Source organism: Pleurodeles waltl, chromosome 11, assembly GCF_031143425.1.
Source record: "Pleurodeles waltl isolate 20211129_DDA chromosome 11, aPleWal1.hap1.20221129, whole genome shotgun sequence".
Lineage (NCBI taxonomy): Eukaryota > Metazoa > Chordata > Amphibia > Caudata > Salamandridae > Pleurodeles > Pleurodeles waltl.
Genome location: NC_090450.1, coordinates 33,336,076 through 33,353,246, shown reverse-complemented (window position 1 = coordinate 33,353,246; position 17,171 = coordinate 33,336,076). Strand labels below are relative to the sequence as shown.

The 17,171-nt window shown below is 46.8% G+C and overlaps 1 protein-coding gene across 7 annotated transcripts in view; it reads left to right on the top strand.

Moving 5' to 3' along the window:
• ABCC5 (ATP binding cassette subfamily C member 5) overlaps nt 1–17,171 on the top strand; it is a 254,811-nt gene that overhangs the window by 199,168 nt on the left and 38,472 nt on the right. For 6 of the 7 annotated variants that reach the window (XM_069212924.1, XM_069212926.1, XM_069212925.1 and 3 more), the window contains 5 exons: nt 1,994–2,122; nt 3,503–3,689; nt 9,636–9,725; nt 10,370–10,559; nt 16,520–16,679. In XM_069212924.1, coding sequence (XP_069069025.1) covers nt 1,994–2,122; nt 3,503–3,689; nt 9,636–9,725; nt 10,370–10,559; nt 16,520–16,679 — 756 coding nt within the window. Of the gene's footprint in view, nt 1–1,993; nt 2,123–3,502; nt 3,690–9,635; nt 9,726–10,369; nt 10,580–16,519; nt 16,680–17,171 lie in introns of all 7 variants that reach the window. The other variant, XR_011199339.1, reaches the window with a different exon arrangement.

The window sequence follows — 17,171 nt, the reverse complement described above, 5'->3', positions numbered from 1 at the left end:
ACTGTCTTCCCCAGGTAGCATTCAATCACTAACAATATTAAACGGGGACAAAAGAAAAAACTGTGAACTAATGTAGGCGGCTCCCTATGGTATGTTGCGATGTTGGAAGCAAGTCAGTGGCTCAAAGGTCAGCATCAAGGTTATGAATACAAACATTGATGGGTGGAACACTTGAAATGATCTCAGCCATTCAGAATTGCTCGGTTCACATCCCAGGCTGTGGTTTTTTTTTTTGCCCACCATACCACCTCAGCCAGGACCTAGCCTTGGAGCCTGCTGCAATAGGAACCGTCAACCCAGCCCGTCCGGGTTATTTCTATTTCCAGCTGCAGTGGACCTAGCCTGGTAGTGTGGGCTGGGACTGTTCCTTTTGGAGCAGGACTATGGCTGGTTGGCATATGGCAGGTCTGCGCCTAGAGAGTCTGTTATTAATTCATGCATTCATCCATCACTTTTTTGTTTGTTACCGTTGATGCCACAGTATTATCTTTACCAGGAAAGTGACTAACCAGTTGCTAAACACCAATTACCAAGTATACACTGTTGCAAAGTTGTTTACAGAGGATCAGAAACAGACTTGTAGGTGAGATTAAATCACTGTGCTTGTTGGAGCTGCATTACTCTGTTACAGATTTGAAGAAGATATATACGACTAAAGACCATTCTCAAGAGGAAGGTGGGCGTTGGTTATGTTTCTGTGGCCAGGGGTAGGCTCAGAACATGCATATTTCCAGGCTTGAAAGAGTTTGATCTTTGTGGCCCAAATACTTGGCCAAAAATCAGAGTTGGTGAGACATATGTGCACACCACAATTATCTCCTAAACTGAAGTCTCAAGAAGGTTTTGCCCATATCCCAAAAAATCGATAGAGGTATTACCAAGCATAGAGAAGGCTGAGCAGAGGACGTTATGCCCAGTGTCCAGGAGTTGCAGTCTCCAGTACAACCTGTAGACATCAGAAACAAATTGATTGCTACAGGATGTTTTCAGTGACGGCTTTTGTTGAAGCACGGTGAGGGAAGTTGTATCAGAATTTTACAAATGGCAATCAAAAACTGCCTATTTCAATTCCCTTCCACTTCAGCCACCCCTTCTCAATTTGTATGAAAGCAACAGACCAAGTCAAACTTGAGAATCGTAGATGAGTAGTGATGCGTCAAATACTTGTTGGCCTTCCTACCATTGTGACGGGATGGCAGCTAGCCCACACCACACCAGAAGACAGCTTATGCCTAAATCATCCCTCAAAGATGTAAAGGGGAAAACCGCTTCACAAAAATTATTTTGTTATTAGAAATAATAGCCAGCAAGTAAAAGGATGCCTAGTAAAGCTGACCTCTGAAAAATGTGCGTGGAAAAAAGAGAACACTGCAAACTCTGTATTTCTTCTGGCAATATCTAAGGTGCTGTGTTTGCTACTGGTTTTGTTGGAGAACACAGCATCATTTTAGTTCATGATTTTTCAAAACAGGTCCATAAGGGCTCGATCCATGCCTAATTTGAGATTTCCACACAAGGTAGATTTACATACAGGGAAACTCGGCGGAACTAATTTAGACAGTCTGAGGTTATTCTGAAAATTCTGCATGGAGCAGCCCTCATGAACGTTCGCGAGTCACTCCTGTCAATGTTTACCAACCCCCTTCCCCCCTTGGAATTATATAGACTGCCTTTAAGCCTGTGCATACTCCTATTCTTGTGTACCACAAGGCACTCCAGTGGACTGGATGCTCAGTCGTATTTTGTTGCATGTAACCTATTACAAATTTGGTGTTTCCAGCACACCATGCTGTCCAACCGAGTTGTGGTCCATGGAAAGACATGCCAAGGCTCTGATGTGAGTCTTCCAATGGGTGTATTAGGTTCTTATGATTGCTCACTTTTCTGATGATAATTTGTGAGTTTTGAAATGCTGTCTTTTCAGGACCTTGGCATGTGATTGTTGCTACCGTTGGCCCTGTTGACGTCCCTATCTCACCTTTTTCTGTTTCAGAGTCTTCATACGGGAGCTGAAGCGTTTGGACAATATCAGCCAGTCTCCCTTCATTTCGCACATCACTTCGAGTATCCAGGGGCTCTCAACCATCCATGCATACAACAAAGGGCACGAATTCCTCCACAGGTTTGCATCAAGTCTTTGCTGCATTAGGTGCTTCTCTGTAATTCTATGTTAACAGACATTAAGAGATGTTCGCAGTCTGCTCCTCATCGCCACCTCTTCCTCCTTCCTTGGAATGCATTTGCATTTCGTCTACCTCTAGCGATGTGAAGTGCTTGCTAGATGACCATAGGAAGGTCTCAGGTTTCACATTTATTAGTGTTGAAGCAGCACCAACCCTAAGGTCATTTCCAGATCCCCAAACTTGACCTCTGGCTGATGGAAAGATGTAGTGTTGTTTTATAGATTTGGATTTGCTGCCAGTTCTCGTGAGTTTATTTTACTTCTGATTAACACATAAGTTACTTTCCCCTAATTCCCTCTTGCACTGTGCCCTTCTGTCATATGTGTTTGTGGTCCTGTCAAAGATGCTTCCCTTGCTTACAATCATGTTCTCCTGTTTCCCAGCCATTCTCCTAGCAGCCTGTCTTTTATTGCCAGTGCTGACTAGTTATGCAGCAAAGCTGTATAGTCTTTTTGTGATCTCCTGACTAGAGAAGAGTCTCAAGGACCATACGAAGGACTTAAACCATTAAAAACTTCAACATGCTAAAATTATTCACAGCACAGTCGTTCTCTGATATATGGATTCTAGTCAAAGGTCTGAAACAAGCACGTCAAGTCACAGTAAGATTGAACTTTGAAAACCCTTTAATTTAGAAAGATAAAGTTGAGAAAAATGACTCAAACAGTGCTTATTGCACAATATTGGGCCAAGTGTGTCAAAATGGAAAAAGACATAGAGGAGGTATTGCTTGGCAATAAAGACAAATGTGAACTTTGAACTGGGGGCACTTTAATTTAAAAAACAAAACCCTTTATAAACATTCAGACTTGCAAAAATGTGGTTGTGTCTCCCACCTCCATTTATGTAGGGTAGGCCTGCAAGCTAAAAAAAAAAAAAAAGTTGCTTGTAATAGTGCGCTGCACTACTTTCAATCCCATTCTTCTTTTACTGTGCAGAAGGGGTGGGTGGAGTCCCTTGAGAAGCTATCCCTGCACCCACTGCATGAAAGTTGGGGGGCGGGGGGAGGGGTCCTTAAATTTAGCAGTACCCCATAAAAGCAGAAGAGGATTTAAGGGATAATCTGGAATAGAACATAGATTTGGACAAGCGGGGTGGGGGTACACATAAGGGCCCTCTTCCAAAGGCAGCGGAGATGAGGTTGAGCGGTTGACAGCATGGAGCGGTGCATTAATGTCGCAGCGATGAATTTCTAATCTAGATCCCTCTTGTGCTCATGCAAACAGTGGAGCGCTGTTCATGCTGAAGTCGCCCCCTAAAGCAACTGTGTCCACCATGCTTGTCTGTTATTTCATGTGCATCTTCTTTCTTATCTTTAGGTACCAAGAGCTGCTGGACAGCAACCAGGCCAATTTCTACCTGTTCAGTTGTGCGATGCGCTGGCTGGCCATCAGACTGGACGTCATAAGCATGTTGCTGATCACCACCACGGCACTGATGATTGTCCTCATGCACGGTCAGATCACCCCAGCCTATGCCGGGTTGGCCATCTCCTACGCCGTTCAGGTACAACCAGTGGTTACTCTCTGCACTGCAGGATTTCAGTCCCCCTAGCTCTCAGACTCGTCTGTTTCTAATGTGGAAACTCTCTGCTGTGTGTCGAATATGTTGCTAGTTTTTCATGTGACTTTTTGAAGAAGTCGGCACGACTTTATTTACTAAAACCTAGCATCTGTTGTATGAAATGTGGCAAAATTCAAATGTTTCCAGTAAATTGAGATTGTTTCCAGAATATTGCAGAATGCAGGCCTGTGCTTCTAGAATACTATTAGGTTCTAGGTATTCTGTGATATACACCCCAGATCCTACACTTTTCAGCACTTTACACACATTTACCCCTAGAGTTTAGTGCACTTTTTAGTAGATTTATGTTATCCCATTTCTGTGATCGACAAAGGAGCATTTGTTGGATGTGAGTTTTTACTACTAGTTTAGAGTTATTAGAGATTGTGTTGCGTTAAACTGTTAAATAGCCTTTTCTCCCAATTTCAACTTCACGTTGTGTACTGTTGCCAGATGTTTTTTTTTTCATTTTCTGAATGTATAACAATACAGAGGCACACTGACCAAGATTCGTTTTTCCAAAAGTACAGAAAAGCAACATAAAAGTACATTATGCATAGTTCCAAATGTAACATTATTCCGACTTTCCGTACCAATATTCTAGGTGGTAATTAGATATTGCAGTCATGCCTATGACGGTTGGCTGTCGGTGACCAACCAAGCATAGGCATTACATTATTGCAACTTGACCAGTCCAAGAGGGCATGCAAACTAAATAGTTTTAATCCTTCCCAGTATTGAGGAAGAATGTGCACAAGGCTCACCATGTAGACTTATGCCTCGAAGCCGGGGGGATAGTTTTATCAAAGTACTCCAGAAGTTTATTACAGTAGGCTAGTTCTTGAAAACAATTACTAGAAGTCCTAGAATATCCCATGCTGTGGAATTCTGGACTCTCACAGGTATGTGTCTGATCCAACCAAAGTACGGCAACTGTCTGTGTTATGAATGTAGGAGGCTGGCCTGGCTTGTAGTGGGTACCAGAGGTACTTACACCTTGTGCCAGGTCCAGTTATCCCTTATTAGTGTAGAAGAGGTGTTTCTAGCAGCTTAGGCTGATAGAAGGTAGCTATGGCAAAGCAGCTTAGGCTGAACTAGGAGACATGTAAAGCTCCTACTATACCACTGGTGTCATATGCACAATAGCATAAGAAAACACAATACACAGAAGTACTAAAAATAAAGGTACTTTATTTTTAAGACAATATGCCAAAAGTATCTCAGTGAGTACCCTCAGTATGAGGATAAGATATATACACAAGATATATATACATAAACCAAAATTATGCAGGTAATAGCAAGAAAAGTAATGCAAGCAGTGTAGAATTACAGTAGATTGCAATAGGAGCACATAAGTATAGGGGCAACACAAAACATATACTCCAAAAGTGGAATGCGAACCACGAATGGACCCCAAACCTATGTGAGCTTGTAGAGGGTCGCTGGGACTGTAAGAAAACAGTGAGGGTTAGAAAAATAGCCCACCCCAAGACCCTGAAAAGTAGTACTACCCCCAGAGAGCACAGAAGTCGTGATAGGGGGATTCTGCAGGAAGAACAAACACCAGCAATGCAACAACAGTGGATTTCCGGACCTGAGTACCTGTAAGACAAGGGGACCAAGTCCAATAGTCGCGACAGTGTTGAGAGTGGGCAGGAGCCCAGGAAATGCCAGCTGAGGGTGCAAGGAAGCTGCCACCGGATGGAAGAAGCTTGGAGTTCTGCAAGAAAGAAGAGAGCTAGGGACCTCTCCTTTAGAAGACGGATGTCCCACGTCGCGTTGAGGCTTGCAGAGGTGTTCCCATGCAGAAAGACCGCAAACAAGCCTTGCTAGCTGCAAGGGTCGCGGTAGGGGTTTTTGGGTGCTGCTGTGGCCCAGGAGGGACCAGGATGTCGCCACTTGGAGGAGGAGACAGAGGGGGCGCCCAGCAACTCAGGGAGCCCTCGCAGAAGCAGGCAGCACACGCAAATGTACCTGAACAGGCACTTGGAAGCAGAGTGAACCGGAGTCCACGCGAAGTCACAAAAGGGAGTCCCAGGACGCCGGAGGACAACTCAGAAGGTTGTGCACTGCAGGAAGGAGTGCCGGGGACCCAGGCTTGGCTGTGCACAAAGGAAATCCTGGAAGAGTGCACAGGAGCCGGAGCAGCTGCAAATCACGCAGTACCCAGCAATGCAGTCTAGCATGGGGAGGCAAGGACTTACCTCCACAAAACTTGGATTGAAGAGTCACTGGACTGTGGGAGTCACTTGGACAGAGTTGCTGAGTTCCAGGGACCACGCTTGTGATGAGAGGGGACCCAGAGGACCAGTGATGCAGTCTTTTAGTGCCTGCGGTTGCAGGGGGAAGATTCCGTTGACCCACTGGAGATTTCTTCAGAGCTCCTGGTACAGGGAGGAGGCAGGCTACCCCCAGAGCATGCACCACCTGGAAACAGTCGAGAAAGCCGGCAGGATGAAGCGATACAAGGTTGCTAGTAGTCGTCTTGCTACTTTGTTGCGGTTTTGCAGGCGTCCTGAGCAGTCAGCGGTCGATCCTTTAGCAGAAGGTGAGGAGGGAGAAGCAGAGGAACTCGGATGAGCTCTTGCATTCGTTATCTGGTGAGATCCCCAAAGCAGAGACCCTAAATAGCCAGAAAAGGAGGTTTGGCTACCTAGGAAGGAGGATTTGCTACCAAGAGAGGTAAGAGTCTATCAGAAGGAGCCTCTGACGTCACCTGCTGGCACTGGCCACTCAGAGCCGTCCAGTGTGCCTCAAACACGTCTGTTTCCAAGATGAAAGAGGTCTGGGACACACTGGAGGAGCTCTGGGCACCTCCCCTGGGAGGTGCAGGTCAGGGGAGTGGTCACTCCCCTTTCCTTTGTCCAGTTTCGCGCCAGAGCAGGGCTGGGGGATCCCTGAACCTGTGTAGACTGGCTTATGCGGAGATGGGCACCATCTGTGCCCATCAAAGCATTTCCAGAGGCTGGGGGAGGCTACTCCTCCCCAGCCCTCACACCTATTTCCAAAGAGAGAGGGTGTTACACCCTCTCTCAGAGGAAGTCCTTTGTTCTGCCTTCCTGGGCCAGGGCTGCCTGGACCCCAGGAGGGCAGAAACCTGTCTGAGGGGTTGGCGGCGGCAGCAGCAGCAGCTGCAGTGGAGACCCTGGAAAGGCAGTTTGGCAGTACCCGGGTTCTGTGCTAGAGACCCGGGGGATCATTTGGGGGGACAATTCCATGATCTTAGACATGTTACATGGCCATGTTCGGAGTTACCATTGTGACGCTGTACATAGGTAGTGACCTATGTACAGTGCACCCGTGTAATGGTGTCCCCTCACTCACAAAGTCTGGGGAATTTGCCCTGAACGATGTGGGGGCACCTTGGCTAGTGCCAGGGTGCCCACACACTAAGTAACTTTGCACCCAACCTTCACCAGGTGAAGGTTAGACATATAGGTGACTTATAAGTTACTTAAGTGCAGTGGTAAATGGCTGTGAAATAACGTGGACGTTATTTCATGCAGGCTGCAGGGGCAGGCCTGTGTAAGAATTGTCAGAGCTCCCTATGGGTGGCAAAAGAAATGCTGCAGCCCAAAGGGATCTTCTGGAACCCCAATACCCTGGGTACCTCAGTACCATATACTAGGGAATAATATGGGTGTACCAGTATGCCAATGTGAATTGGTAAATTTAGTCACTAGCCTGTTTGTGACAAATTTGGAAAGCAGAGAGAGCATAACCACTGAGGTTCTGGTTAGCAGAGCCTCAGTGAGACAGTTAGGCATCACACAGGGAACTCATACAGGGCACATACTATGAGCACTGGGGCCCTGCCTGGCAGGGTCCCAATGACACATAGACTAAAACAACATATATACAGTGAAATATGGGGGAAACATGCCAGGCAAGATGGTACTTTCCTACAATGAACATAAGTATTCTATTGCCCTGCGCCGCTGCCATGATGAGGATTATAAAATTATAGACTCACTCCTTCCCTTCGCCCACAATAGGCAGTGCCAGACCGTGCATATTTGGAAGTACCAAAAACAGCTTGTTGGTAGCACCCGTGTCTGCTTTCAGTAAACTTCTCCTTTGCCTCCACCCACAGACTTTCCAAATGTGGCAGTGACCAAAATGTCTACTCCCTCCCCATCCGGCATCAAATCTAATAACCCAATAATTAACCTAGTAACACATAAAATTAAAGAGTAGGATTCAACATTGTGGGTGGCCACAGATGTTGGCTTTTACACACTTCTCTTAGGTGAAAGTTGCCGGGGAGAGGAACACTTACTAGTTTGACAAAATCAATAGTATTTTGGCAACAATTGTATCAGTCACATATACACTGTAATACTGAACCATTATGCTGCCCTTAGACCAGCACAGGAGCATGTGGGCTATAAATTCTGCCCTTCAGTACATAGTTGATAAACATACTGTAATTATTCTGTGCCAGAACACTGAGGAACAGATCTAGGTAGCAAGTACAATGCACCGGCAGAGATAAACATAGAAGAACACTACCTGTACACTAGATTATTGCTTAGTGACATCAGTATATCTCAGTATCACTTTAGTCGTCATTATCGCTCTGGATCGGCAAAGACAAGGTTGAAGAAGGCCAGGGCACCTCGATTCATGCAGTCATGCCTTTCTAAAAAAAGGTCATAGCATTTTTTTTCTTTACTTTAAGCCATGTTGCATTGCAGCCTGCACTGCTGTGCAACATGTCTAAAAAAACATTGACAAAGCCAATAGATTTCATATAGGCGTAAACTGTTGCCTTTGCCAATGCTTGTCTTGACCTGAGCGGTAATTCCCTGCAGGCTTCCTGGAGTATGAAGTCAAAGTCTGGTAGAGAGCAATGGGGTTTCCATCACACATCCAGGCTCTCCTACTGCAGAGCCATGTGGAGAGCTGTGTTGCCGTCTCGAAAGTTGAGGAGACGGGTAATATTTAGAGAGGCCGGGGCGCCTCATGGCTGCTAGGAATAAGCAATCTTTGTGCCCTCTTCACTGTCAAAAAATGAGATCCTGTCCGCTCCAAATAGGGTGGTAAGCACTGCCTCAGTGTAGTCTTTCCGTGTGCCTGCACTCTTGTCCATCACACAATGTGTGACCTAAATACGAGGTCTTCATTCTTTGTCTTGATAAGGCCCGGGCTTTTTCCATATTGAGCACTTTCTCTTTGGCTGATTTGGCTGCATGAGATATTCTTCAACGGCATCAATTCACTCCTGGTGTTTGTCGATCCTAGTTTCGACAAGATCCATCCTGGAGCTAAAATTGCCAATTTTATTATTTATGGATGACAGTTTTTTCATTTCCAGTAGAGGGGATTTGATACCAGTGTCTGTGATGAACTCGTTACATGGGATCGGACCGGTTCCTAAAGTGCTCACTGTTCATTGGTTTAGTAGTGCGCTTGAGGTCAAAAGTAACTCCTGATTGCCTGTGGCCTGTTTAGTCCATGTTTGCAGAATCTATAGTGGGATTAGATGCATCCCTGCAGCTTCCCCCACAGTTTCAGTCAAGGGCAGATTATTGTAATTCCGGTGAGTTTCCTTACACCGCCAACAGCCGCACCACAGCATCCGTTTTGCCGCACCATGAAATTTGTGAAATATGCAGTGACGCAGCACACGGTCAATCCATTTTGTTTATTTTTAGAAAACAGTTCTTCCTCAAACAGAACGTCAACGTGTTTCGACTGACCGCCTTCCACTGGACAAGTCAATACATTTTCACAATTGATTTGTCTTGTTGGTTCGGTTTCTGTCAGGTAGTCTTTGTTTGTGAAGGACAAACCACATAGATATCTACGAATATGTTTGGTTTGACGAGCACAGACTCATGATGGGCAGGTTGAAGTAAATTATGTTCCTTTTTATCTTTATTCCAGCTGACAGGCCTTTTCCAGTTCACGGTCAGGCTGGCGTCCGAGACAGAGGCTCGCTTCACATCTGTGGAGCGGATCAGTCATTACATCAAGGTGTGTTGTCAACGATTTTACCAGACTGAATGAGCCACCCGCGCAAGACACGTTGCAGTGCGACAATGAGATGTCATTTATCATATGTACAGTTACTGCTTGGGAGATCTCTTTAGCTGCTCTGTATCGTCTCATTGCATGATTTGTAATATGGATAAATTGTTCTCTTTTTAAAATATTTAACATTTCTGTCACTTGGGTGATTGGATGTTCAGTTCGGGCTGCAGTAAAGGGTATAGTTGACTGTCGGTCGTACCGTCTACAGTATTACTTTCCTAAACTTGTAGCTTTGAGTAAAGCTGGAGACAGTCTACTATTAAATAACTTCCACCAAACAAAGATGAACGAATGTGATGAGTTCGGAAATAGGTGTCTAGGAAAGCAGGGAAGGCAGAAGAGGATTATGACCATCTGGTTTTCCACATGAAGTTCCTGGGAAGGCTTATCTTCATGAGGGTTTTGAAATTGGGCCGGAAGTGCTTTTCACTGTATACATCATGGTTCGTGATCATTGAAGCTATTTAAAATGGTAAAATGCTGGTAAGAGTTGATGCCAGATCAATTTATCATCATTATATTGCTTCTCAAGCCTGATGTTTAATTACTGAAGGCTCTTTTGTACTAACTAGCTGTTTGTTTCTTAGACGCTTGCTCTTGAAGCCCCTGCACGGATTAAAAACAAGCCCCTGCCCGCAGACTGGCCTCAAGAGGGGGAAGTTGTCTTCGAGAATGCAGAGATGAGGTACCGCGAGAACCTGCCGCTGGTCCTGAAAAAAGTGTCCTTCACAATCAAACCCAAAGAAAAGATTGGCATCGTTGGGAGGACAGGCTCAGGTGAGCAGCAGAATGCAAAAGTAAGGTGGTTTCCAAACGAGAACATGAGATACAGATGTCTACACACTGATAGATAATGTACAAAATATGTTTACTGACTGCACAGCAAACTGGGTGAGGTTTAGACACAAGAGTGTCAGATGTCATTTCTAGTGCCTTTTCAGTTGCTTATGTTATTGTTCTCTCACGGGTGGAGTTGGCAAACTTTGGAACCTTCCAATACGGATCGATATTTACAAATGGGATGATTGTCCTCCGAACTATTTACTGTTAACAGGGTGCACATAGATCATTCTAATACCAACAGGCCTACTCCATGGTGTGTTGAAACAAAGCTAAGAGCTGTACTTAAAAGGAATGCGTAATTCTGAGCTTATCATTAATATCTTGTGTGTAAAGGTTGGTTATTGAAAACATGAGTAGGGCTGCTTAAGAAGCTGCTTTACGTTTAACCAAGGTAATAAATGATCGAGACTGAGGTTAAATATGCTCTGGATTAGAAATGGGGTGCATGTTGGTGTTTTTGTATGAATGAGTGTCTAGGGGGCCAAGCTGGAGATTCTTGCTGGTAATGAACCCCGTTATTCAATTAAGCGTTGTAAAGAAATGGCTCCCTGTTGCAGTTACCCCCCACTTTTTGCCTGATACTGATGCTGACTTGACTGAGAAGTGTGCTGGGACCCTGCTAACCAGGCCCCAGCACCAGTTTTCTTTCACCTAAAATGTACCATTGTTTCCACAATTGGCACACCCTGGCATCCAGATAAGTCCCTTGTAACTGGTACCTCTGGTACCAAGGGCCCTGATGCCAGGGAAGGTCTCTAAGGGCTGCAGCATGTATTATGCCACCCTAGAGACCCCTCACTCAGCACAGACACACTGCTTACAAGCCTGTGTGTGCTAGTGAGAACAAAATGAGTAAGTCGACATGGCACTCCCCTCAGGGTGCCATGCCAGCCTCTCAATGCCTATGCAAGTATAGGTCAGTCACCCCTCTAGCAGGCCTTACAGCCCTAAGGCAGGGTGCACTATACCATAGGTGAGGGTACCAGTGCATGAGCATGGTACCCCTACAGTGTCTAAACAAAACCTTAGACATTGTAAGTGCAGGGTAGCCATAAGAGTATATGGTCTGGGAGTTTGTCAAACACGAACTCCACAGCACCATAATGGCTACACTGAAAACTGGGAAGTTTGGTATCAAACTTCTCAGCACAATAAATGCACACTGATGCCAGTGTACATTTTATTGCAAAATACACCCCAGAGGGCACCTTAGAGGTGCCCCCTGAAACTTAACCGACTGTCTGTGTAGGCTGACTAGTTCCAGCAGCCTGCCACACTAGAGACATGTTGCTGGCCCCATGGGGAGAGTGCCTTTGTCACTCTGTGGCTAGTAACAAAGCCTGCACTGGGTGGAGATGCTAACACCTCCCCCAGGCAGGAGCTGTAACACCTGGCGGTGAGCCTCAAAGGCTCACCCCTTTGTCACAGCCCAGCAGGGCACTCCAGCTTAGTGGAGTTGCCCGCCCCCACCGGCCACGGCCCCCACTTTTGGCGGCAAGGCTGGAGGGAACAAAGAAAGCAACAAGGAGGAGTCACTGGCCAGTCAGGACAGCCCCTAAGGTGTCCTGAGCTGAGGTGACTCTAACTTTTAGAAATCCTCCATCTTGCAGATGGAGGATTCCCCCAATAGGGTTAGGATTGTGACCCCCTCCCCTTGGGAGGAGGCACAAAGAGGGTGTACCCACCCTCAGGGCTAGTAGCCATTGGCTACTAACCCCCAGACCTAAACACGCCCTTAAATTTAGTATTTAAGGGCTCTCCCTGAACCTAGAAATTAGATTCCTGCAACAACAAGAAGGACTGCCTAGCTGAAAACCCCTGCAGAGGAAGACCAGAAGACAACAACTGCCTTGGCTCCAGAAACTCACCGGCCCGTCTCCTGCCTTCCAAAGAACTCTGCTCCAGCGACGCCTTCCAAAGGGACCAGCGACCTCTGAATCCTCTGAGGACTGCCCTACTTCGACGACGCCAAGAAACTCCCGAGGACAGCGGACCTGCTCCAAAAAGACTGCAACTTTGTTTCAAGAAGCAGCTTTAAAGAACCCTGCAACTCCCCGCAAGAAGCGTGAGACTTGCAACACTGCACCCGGCGACCCCGACTCGGCTGGTGGAGAACCAACACCTCAGGGAGGACCCCCGGACTACTCTACGACTGTGAGTACCAAAACCTGTCCCCCCTGAGCCCCCACAGCGCCGCCTGCAGAGGGAATCCCGAGGCTTCCCCTGACCGCGACTCTCTGAAACCTAAGTCCCGACGCCTGGAAAAGACCCTGCACCCGCAGCCCCCAGGACCTGAAGGACCGGACTTTCACTGCAGAAGTGACCCCCAGGAGTCCCTCTCCCTTGCCCAAGTGGAGGTTTCCCCGAGGAAGCCCCCCCTTGCCTGCCTGCAGCGCTAAAGAGATCCCTTGATCTCTCATTGACTTACATTGCGAACCCGACGCTTGTTCTAACACTGCACCCGGCCGCCCCCGCGCCGCTGAGGGTGAAATTTCTGTGTGGGCTTGTGTCCCCCCCGGTGCCCTACAAAACCCCCCTGGTCTGCCCTCCGAAGACGCGGGTACTTACCTGCTGGCAGACTGGAACCGGGGCACCCCCTTCTCTCCATTGAAGCCTATGCGTTTTGGGCACCACTTTGAACTCTGCACCTGACCGGCCCTGAGCTGCTGGTGTGGTAACTTTGGGGTTGCTCTGAACCCCCAACGGTGGGCTACCTTGGACCAAGAACTGAACCCTGTAAGTGTCTTACTTACCTGGTAAAACTAACAAAAACTTACCTCCCCCAGGAACTGTGAAAATTGCACTAAGTGTCCACTTTTAAAATAGCTATTTGTGAATAACTTGAAAAGTATACATGCAATTGAAATGATTCAAAGTTCCTAATGTACTTACCTGCAATACCTTTCAAACAAGATATTACATGTTAAATTTGAACCTGTGGTTCTTAAAATAAACTAAGAAAATATATTTTTCTATAACAAAACCTATTGGCTGGATTTGTCTCTGAGTGTGTGTACCTCATTTATTGTCTATGTGTATGTACAACAAATGCTTAACACTACTCCTTGGATAAGCCTACTGCTCGACCACACTACCACAAAATAGAGCATTAGTATTATCTATTTTTACCACTATTTTACCTCTAAGGGGAACCCTTGGACTCTGTGCATGCTATTCCTTACTTTGAAATAGCACATACAGAGCCAACTTCCTACAAGCGTCATACACTTCGAGCCTGAGGTACATTGATGGAGGGATATGGGTGTATATCTTTAATGGCAGAACACAATAGACAAATCTGGTGTTTTTGATGATGTGACGAGGAGATCAGATGGCAGAAGAAGACTCAGGACCACCAAAACCACTGCTGGACAGCACCACTGTACCCGAGCCTCCCAGTGGGCCAACGGTGCTAACCTGGTCCCCAGCCGCTCCAGAAGCAAAGTCCATCATGGGTCCATCACTGCGACCTTCACACCGATGCCTACAGCCTCTTTGCGCAGGTCCCCCTGAACCTCAACCGCCTCTGGTGACTGCAACACCGATGGTCCACTGCACCTCTGCACCTGAACGCCCCGGGCTGAGGAGAAGAGGACCACTGGTGTTTCTGCATCCCCCAGGCTCCTAAGACTTGAGCCAACTTGTTGGTACACCCAGACTGGTTCTCCAGTCTACAGCTGCAGACTGTTCTGTGGGCCTCCCTCCACCGCGACTGCCACGTGTGACTGACTCCTGATGGTCCAAGACCCCTCTGCACCCAGACACTCCAGACCAAGGAGTAGAGGACCACTGGTGTCCCCATATCCCCAATCATTGCAAGACCTGAGCCCACTCAGTGATTCACCCAAACAGGATGCCCAGTCCTAGCCTGCAGCCTCTTTTCATAGCAACGGATCTCCATAGGAATGTACTGGCCACCCAGCACTGTTTTGACCTCTGCACCTGGCCGTTCCCCATGCTGCTGAGGGTGTACCCTGGGTGCTGCCTTGGACTTTTCCCATTTCTCATCTTAACCCCAGGAGATTGGTCTTGTAAGCGCTATACTCTACCTTTTTGCAGAAGTTGTTTTTCCTCCCATAGGATAACATTGCACAACTCACAAATTGCACTGTCCAAGTTTTAAAGTGAAAAGAATTCCTATTTAAAAACATACTTGACAGAGTGTTTTTTCTTTGATGCCTAAACATATATAAATATACTTGCTATTTTTTGTAAATTGGCATGGATCTCCTTGAGTTGTGCGTCTCATTTATTGACTGTTGTGTGTATTTGTAGAGGCCTTGCACTCCTCTCTGTTAAGCCTAAGTCTGCTCGATCACACTACCCCTTAATAGAGGACCTTGGGATTGCATAGCAAGCCCTGTCCACTCACTGGGGAACTCCTGGCCCCTTTACACGTATTCACATACCACATGAAGGACCAGCTTCCTACACAGGTTACCTGCAGTTGAGAGCTGGCGTTGCCTGTTCTGTGCAGTTGGTCAATATGTCAGCTCTGTATGATGAATCGGTCGTTGCTTTTTGTGAGAGGGAGTGAGACTGAGAGAGGGAGTGAGACTGAGAGAGGGAGTGAGACTGAGAGAGGGAGTGAGACTGAGAGAGGGAGTGAGACTGAGAGAGGGAGTGAGACTGAGAGAGGGAGAGAGACTGAGAGAGAGTGGGTGACAGAGACTGACTGAGAGAGAGGGTGAGAGAGAGAGCGACATAGAAGGTGAGAGAGAGAGCGACATAGAAGGTGAGAGAGAGAGCAACAGAGAGGGTGAGAGAGAGAGCACAGAGAGGGTGAGAGAGAGGGAGAGGGTGAGACAGATATGGTGAGAGAGAGGGTGAGACAGATACGGTGAGAGAGGGGGAGAGGGTGAGACAGAGATACGGTGAGAGAGGGAGAGAGAGAGAGACTGTGAGAGAGGGAGAGAGAGACTGTGAGAGAGAGACAGACTGTGGGAGAGGGTGAGAGAGAGCGACAGAGGGTGAGAGAGAGAGAGAGGGTGAGACAGAGATACTGTGAGAGAGAGGGTGAGAGAGAGGGAGAGGGTGAGAGGGTGAGACTGAGAGAGAGGGTGAGACAGAGAGATACGGTGAGAGAGAGAGGGAGAGGGCGAGACAGAGAGATACGGTGAGAGAGGGAGAGAGAGAGAGAGACTGAGAGAGGGAGAGAGAGACTGAGAGAGAGACAGAGACTGTGGGAGAGGGTGAGAGAGAGCGACAGAGGGTGAGAGAGAGCGACAGAGAGGGTGAGAGAGGGTGAGAGAGAGCGACAGAGAGGGTGAGAGAGAGAGAGAGGGTGAGACAGAGATACTGTGAGAGAGAGGGTGAGAGAGAGGGAGAGGGTGAGAGTGTGAGACTGAGAGAGAGGGTGAGAGAGAGGGAGAGGGTGAGAGTGTGAGACTGAGAGAGAGGGTGAGACAGAGAGATACGGTGAGAGAGAGAGGGAGAGGGTGAGACAGAGAGATACGGTGAGAGAGAGAGAGAGAGAGAGAGAGAGGGAGAGAGGGAGAGAGGGAGAGAGGGAGAGAGGGAGAGAGGGAGAGAGAGTGTGAGACTGAGAGTGTGAGAGAGAGACTGAGAGAGAGAGATTGTTGAGCTGATCAGTCCAGCCAAAGGTTCCTCAACTTCCATACCATTAAGAAGGATGAATGCATGGCCAAGGCCAAAAGTTATTGTGCTTGCTTCCTTCAAGTTCTTATAATGAAAGTAAAAAGAAAAGAAAAATGAAACATCCCTTGTGCTATTGCTAATGAAGGTGGAAGAGGGGTTGTATGCTGCGCAAGGACGATGTGTGAATATTTAATTTGCATGCATTACCTGCTAACAGATTGTTCAGGGGTTTAGTCTGTGTTGTGTTGTTCCAGGGTCAATTTACTTGATTTGACTTTATTTCCTTCTACCCGCAGGAAAGTCATCCCTTGGTATGGCACTGTTCCGGCTTGTGGAGCTGTCTGGGGGCTGCATTAAGATTGATGGCATTAAGATAAATGAAATTGGTTTGGGAGACCTACGCAGTAAGCTGTCCATCATCCCCCAGGAGCCAGTGCTATTTAGTGGCACCGTTAGGTTTGTATCCAGCTTCCTATCATGATACCTGATGACAACGCAAATGAACACCCACTGTGGCTAAACTGGATTTATTTCAAATTGCCTACAATGCTCACCTGAACTTAAAGCTCATGCTCGACTTTGAATGGGGAATCTGATTATCCATTTGTTTCTCAAGTGTTTGGATTTAGATTCTCGCCATGGTATGGTTTGCTGTTCATTACCAGAGTCTTTTAATACATTGTATTATTTCATCATGTACATAAAAGTCAAACTTATTCTTATTAAAATGCAAAAGCTGGTACAGTCTACTTTGACTCCAGGTCATGTTTGTATTCAGGCTACTCTTCGAATCTGTTCATATCTGTTTAATTATTTGGCATATTTCATGTGCTGCTGTTGTTCAAGAAGATCAAGGCTTTCTGGTTGGTTAAGCCAAGTATGATTCTGTTGATACTTTTCTTTGGCTCAAGTTTTGACTGTAGTTCCAGAAGGAGCCATGAAAGTCCC